The 6,813-nt window shown below is 32.8% G+C and overlaps 1 protein-coding gene across 1 annotated transcript; it reads right to left on the minus strand.

The window, feature by feature from the left end:
* Positions 1-369: 369 nt before the first annotated feature.
* Positions 370-6,391, minus strand: LOC148285557 (uncharacterized). Its single transcript, XM_088243667.1, has 3 exons — positions 6,232-6,391; positions 5,081-5,949; positions 370-449 (listed from the first exon to the last, which is right to left on the minus strand). Exons 2-3 carry the CDS (start codon positions 5,763-5,765, stop codon positions 436-438), a joined length of 699 nt encoding a protein of 232 aa, XP_088099793.1. The 5' UTR covers positions 5,766-5,949; positions 6,232-6,391; the 3' UTR covers positions 370-435.
* Positions 6,392-6,813: the final 422 nt, after the last annotated feature.

Raw genomic sequence — 6,813 nt, forward strand, 5'->3', positions numbered from 1 at the left:
ACCTGTAATTTCACGTAAATTTATTATATAAAATAAAATAAAATGTCCAGAGCCCCGTTTTGTGTGTTGACAGTAATATTCTGACTTTGAAGGGTAATAAATCACGTGTAGTTTCCTGGAACCAAGCGACTCAAGCGCGTTTTATCAGCTGTTTGTATGGATGTTTTTATTAAAATCCACAGAAGTGTTTTTTTTAAGAAGCGTTGACTTGGAAGGTTCATGTCATTTAAATTGTTCTTGAAGGGGAAGAAGTAATTGTGTGGTATTATCTGCTCTTCAAAATCTTACGTGGAGATGGTTTGATTATATTCTTCAGCTCGAATATTCTTTTGAGGTTCCTGGATGAAGGTGTAATGAAAACATAATACGAAATCATCATAAGACAAGTGTTATTTTTTAATGAGTAACTTGGCAATAAACTTATAATAATGATGCTCATCTCTGGAATCCTGAAAACATAATAATAAGCTTAAATATGTTAATTTAAAATATTGACGATAATGTAAGTAAAAGTAAAAAGCACTTTGAATTTTAACACTTAACATGCAAAATAAACCAACCACTTTGTACGTAAATTATGTTAATATCTTTTTTTGGGTTATCAATAAAGCTACTTTTCAAAACGACGCAACGTTTCAGACTGGATTCAAATGTTCGGTCATAAAAACCTATCTAGTGCAATTCCTGAATTAATTTTATTTTAATATCTATCCTTGGTAAAAGTTTTTTTAATAACGTTATAAATTAAAATGAAGAAAAGATACATAAGCATATATTGAATACGTAAACAGATAAAAACAATTAAATTAATAAGTTTATTTTAGAAATAAAAGACGAGTGATACTTTAATACACAAATTTTGAATATCCAGCAACCGGTTTCATCGCTTTCGCGACATCTTCGAGACTTTCTGCATAAACGATTTGAAGGTAAGATTATCTCTTGCAGGCGTTATCTGAATTGGCCACCAAGGTCATGCGATTTGACCCCGCTAGACTTTTTTTTGTAGGATTCCTTGAAGTCAAAGGTCAATGCAAATAAACTACAATCGAACGATACCCTAAAGGTGAATATAACACAGGCTATCGCTCAAATTCCGCCGAATCTACGCGGAAGAGTCATTGAAAATTAGACTACTCGGATCTATGCCACCGTAAGAAGCCGAGGCGGGCATTTAAACGATGTTATATTTCACACTTAATGGCACATGTGGGCCTATCAAATAAAAAAATAATTTTGTTAATGCCTCTACCCGCTCTTATTGAAAATCCCTGTACAAAAAAGTTATTTCCGAATTTCTTATTGTTAGATTATTGGATTTGGTGAAAAATATCTCTGATTTATGCAGATTTTGTGATATTTATTTAGATCATAAGTTTTTTCAGTACGACAATGTAATTTATAGCCAGACACAGGTTTTACCAATGGGTCAACCTTGTGGTTTACGGTTTGCTGACATATTTATGAACGAATTCGAGAATGAAATATTTTAAAGAAACTCACCACTGAAACGTATCACATTATGGCGGTGGTATGTAGATGATATTATTTGCCTTTTTACAGGGACGGACAAAGAACTTCGGACATTCCATAATTTCCTAAATTTATTACATTAAGAAATAAACTTACTTTAGAAACAGAAAATTATGAACAACTCAATTTTCTTGGTTTGTCTTTAACATTTTTTTTTTATTCCGATATCAAGGTTCAACAAACATATTATTTATTAATTTGACCATTGTAGTATGTCTGCATTATTTTACGGGCTGTTTAACCCACCACGTAATGCTGATTGTTAATATAAGTTATTAAAAAAAGAAAAAAAATGCAGATAGTTGCTAAACCGCAGATATGTACAGAAAAAAAGATCTGTTTTATTTGCAGAAGCCGTACTCAGTAAGCGAATTGCCCTATTAATAGATAAGTTCTGACATTTGCATTATACAGATACAATTATTTAAATTTCCTGTAATCATCTAATTGCCGATAAACATTCCGCATTTCATTCAATGATACATAAGTAAATTAATGTTCCTCTAGCTAATACTAATTTTTGAACAGAACTTAATACAATAAAACAGATTGCCAATAATGAATATAGTGAGAAAAACCAAAAAATATGCAGTATTTCCTAATTCCATTCCTGTCTAGTTTAAAAAATCGTATCCATTCACTTCATACTTCCCATCTTTACAAAAACAACATGACAAAAATACTCGACTTATTAGCTCCGTAGGTTTTGACACAATATTAAGTCATCAACGTTAAAATAAAAGAGAGTTTGATTTATTTGTTAATAATACCTTCATACAGAAGCTTGTGTAGCTTTGAAACCGGTCGGTAGAAAAAAAAAGAGCGGTTAAAACAAGGTTGTTCCCCATATATTTTATTTTATTTAATTAATTTTCATTTAAACAAAAAGGCGTAAAACATAAACAATTTAATAAAATATATTAAAATCATTACAAACCAAATGACAGTTTTTTTGGATCCGGTCCGAAGTATTATAAAATGCGTAATCATTATTTACATCTTTTAATTATTTTTTCTTTGTTAAAAAAAAGTTAATTTTACTAACAAGTTTGATAGCAGTACGAACACGTGGAGTAATTAGTGGGAAACGCATATAAACACAAAGGAAAAGTTTTTTAGTTTCAGCTTTAGCAGTCGAATGTACTGGTTGTAACTAAAGCTGGCACGTTTGCAAAACTCACACAAACGCATTCAAAATCTACAGGATGTTGATTGAAAAAAAGGTTATATTAAATTTTTAGTTAAATGCTCTATATTTATTTATTTATATTATCTCCAATATAATTTGTTATGTGTATTTTAATAACACTGTATTGATTATTATAATGAACACAGAATATGAAATAAAAAACATGCTCATTTGAAAAGAAATAAATATATGTCAGTTTCTTAAGTAATTGTTTGTTTTTGCTTTAATCCAGGAGAGGTTTTTAAAAACATTTGAAAAAATATAAAGATTTTAAAAGTCTATATTCTGTACATTAAAAATGTTTTTGTGTAAGTTTCGAGAAAGCAACAGCACTTTTTATTTAAACTTTTAATTAAACCATGTATCGATCTATCCATGACTTAATTAAGGCTGTAGTCTGGTAAAACGCACGCAAAATGAGGAAATCATACGATTTTGCCATTTTAAAATGAATGTTCTTTTTTAATCGCGAAATTATAAAAAAAATCAAAAAACATAAATAAGATAAAAACAATATTTTTTAAAGGTATTTTCGTTAAAAATATACTTAAAAGTTTATATAACTAAAATATAATTACTTTTAGACCGGCAGATTACGCCATTTCAAATTTCGACTTAACTTAGGTATCTGAGATCTCAATAAAGACTAAGTATTGAACTAAAAAATTTTGTAATAATTTCAAGATAATTGAACATAAAAGTGGCTGAAGCAAAATTTTATTTTTTTGTTTTTGAGAGACAGATTATTTTCATAATGCGTATGCAATGCGATGTCATACCATGAGCTTGTTCACAAGTACTACACAATACGTTTGTGTAAGCATTGCGAACGCGCCAGATTAAAAAAATCCACCAGTACGCATTGAGATATTATACTGTTATCAGTTATGTAACACAGTTCATCTCCTGTCACCAACTGTCAAGCACATGCGTCTAAACAAATTGACACGATACGTGTACGTATAGGCATTGGATGCCTAATGTGAATTATACAACCCACTTTCACCACGCGCCCTAAATATTGCTGATTGACCAATAACCCCATATGTTTGCTGTGACCCGATAACGCTACATAAGATTACCGCTTACCGTTACTTGTAATTTAAAAGTAATTGCATACTAAAATATGTAAAGGGGGTAAATACCAATTGTGTTATTATTCAATTCAGTGTTACATTACGCATTATGAATGAGACAATAATCACGCCAAGATTTGATTAGGTACTCTAAATTTTAGCGAGATTTTAAAATGAATAAATATATTTTTTGATTTGTAAATAAAATGGACGCAACAATAAATAAAAGCCAATAACCTGATGCATCAGTGCAGTATGTATGATAAAAAAAAGAAAGTAATAAGACATATTTATGATTAACCTAAGGTTTAAAAAAATTATATAATTTAATTTTCGAATATTTTATTATTCGAACGTTAAATTTAATTTTTTAAAAATTGGGATTTTATTTGCAACGTTTTTTCTGATTCAGGCTAGGTGAGCCAAGCGTCCAACCAACTGGAAGGCGTTATTAAGTGAAAACATATTTGAGGTGACTTTGATCATTCTTTCCTGAACTTTTGAAATCCGTAAATGATGAATTCGATGGTGGCCTGAAAATATAACAAGTTATTTCAATATAATTTCACGTGAGAGTACGCATTTAAACGTTTGTATCTTGTACGACCCTTATCCTCTTCAACCTAAGTATTTTTTTCTAATTATGCTACATATATTCTAAAATAGATCGTGACTAATTGACAAATGTATATTGTATAGAAAAGAAAATTTAGAACCAAAATAATATGTACCTTTCTGAAAACCGCTATAATTACAAAAATAAGACATCGTTGCAAACAATCTATCTTAGCTTTTTACTGAATTCACAAGTTTATAGAAAGAAAATTATCTGCACGGAACAGAAATATTGGCGGATAGTAACCATTCCTAGCACAGATAATTTCTTCGCTACAAACTTAAGAAAGCATCATCATCATTCCCTTTCATAATGGTGCATAGGGTACTGCATTGGTACACTGATCGAAGCGACTCTTGATCATAAATAAAACATAAACAACCGAAAAATTAGTAAAATGAGATTAAATATGATAATGTTTTTTTATTAAGAGAGAATTAGTTTTATTTTCAATAGAAAAGTATTTGGTGGGTTAATAATCACGTTCATTGCGTTCGAATGTTTAACAACCCTATGTTAATGTGTAAGTGATAGAACGTTTTCAAATAAAATATTGTGCTGTGTACTAGCACAAACAAAATTTGTGTTTTTACTTGGTTCACCGACAGGCAATTAAACATTTAAACGAACTGTACTTCGTTGAAAAATAAACATAAAAATACTAACGGGGAAGGGCAATAACTTTTTCAGTGCTCGAATAGAAGCTATTGTCGTCGTGGTAGTACGAGTACTTGGCCGGCTGTGGCTGGTCCGACTGCATGTCCCGCTCCTGGGCGTTCTCCCGCTCGTACTGCAGCAGGATGGCACGCGGCACGCTGGGCAGCACGCGGCCCGTGGTGTTCGGCGCGTGCGCGAAGCCTAGGCGTGCCAGCACCTGTTCCTTGATGATGGCCAGGGACAGCTGCCGCATCTCGCCGTACAAGTTACAGGCCTGGCAGCTCCCAGCCGGAGAGTCCTTTTCCGGTCCCGAGTGACATTTACCGAACATCTTCCCCGATCCTTTGAAGACGTTCGGCTTTTGAATTTCGTCGGATTCCTCGTCATCCATATCATCAAATTGATTAAACTCGCTCCCGGCTGGTAAGGCGGCTACCCTGGTCAGTTCCTCATACGTCGGCGTATCAAGCCCGTACACCTCTCCAGAATCCGGATCGTCTGACTTGTCCGACTCGACGGGAAGCTCATCGGAATACAACGTTTCGTCCAGCCCGTCCAGTTCTACCGACTCCTCCTCCGACTCCGCGCGCTCTGATGTGTCCACCTCGCCAGACTCCTCCGGCCAGGCCGAGCCAGCAAGCTCAGCCAGCTTGCCCATACCACTCAGCCACAGTAGGAGCAACACCCACCGCATCCTAGTTACTGACTCCTGGAACCGCTCATCTCCCGCTTTGTTTCTTCCGAAGAAGAACTCTCATCTTCGTCTTATTTTGTCGAATGATAAGTACGTAGAAATTTTCAGAAGGGTAAATCATGTTCGTTTCAATCTTTAAACCTCATTTCCGTAAAAAAATCATAAGGTTTATAGCCTGTTAGGTCTGTAAAAAAAATAATTAAGTAAGGACTTGAATGTACATATATTGAAAGAGTTTATTTAAGTTACTTCTTTAAAAAACAAGGCATATAAAGTAAATGTATTCCATAAACTAACACAATATCTCTAAAGTACAAAAAATATATTATATTCAATACACAGAAACACAAAATACTCGATGTAGGTATATATTTATTATTTACAAACTCGCAATAGGTCTCACAATTTCTAATTAACAAAAATAATTAAAATTTCTGATAAACTAAATTTCACCGTTTTTACTCACAATTATTTTCTCTTTCCTTTTCACAAATCATTGTATATAATACGTATCACATTCAAAACAGTAGATTTTTTTACAATAAATAATTTTAAAACGGACTAAAGCTTCATGACATTGTACACATCTGAGCGAGTGTTGTCTCCTTAGAACTACAGATGTTACTGATATAATATTTCCTTCATCTCATGGCGCTAATGTAAGGAACTAGCCATAGTAATAAGCATGAAGGCACATAATCTAGTCATAGGTATGTAGGTCAGCGATAAAGCACGCGCGATACTAACTTAACTCCTCTACAAATGAAACATCTTTTATTATCAGTTTAAACATGGTCATGACAATACATTTTTTCAATATGATAATATGATATGTAGGAATTACATTTTGTTTAAAAGACCTTAAAATCAAACTTCGCCAAGCTGCGTTCATAAATGTGTACGCAAAAAGTAAATAAAATGCTAAGGAACCACCCAAAATTATACAGGGTGTTCTCTAAACCTCGTCACATCCGAAACCATATTGATCAGTATGGGGAAAAAGACATATTAGCACATTAAAAAATATTTAGAACGAAGAATTTTTTTA

Source organism: Micrasema longulum, unplaced genomic scaffold (genome assembly GCF_059751315.1).
Source record: "Micrasema longulum isolate JH-2025_06_02 unplaced genomic scaffold, ASM5975131v1 h1tg000024l, whole genome shotgun sequence".
NCBI lineage: Eukaryota > Metazoa > Arthropoda > Insecta > Trichoptera > Brachycentridae > Micrasema > Micrasema longulum.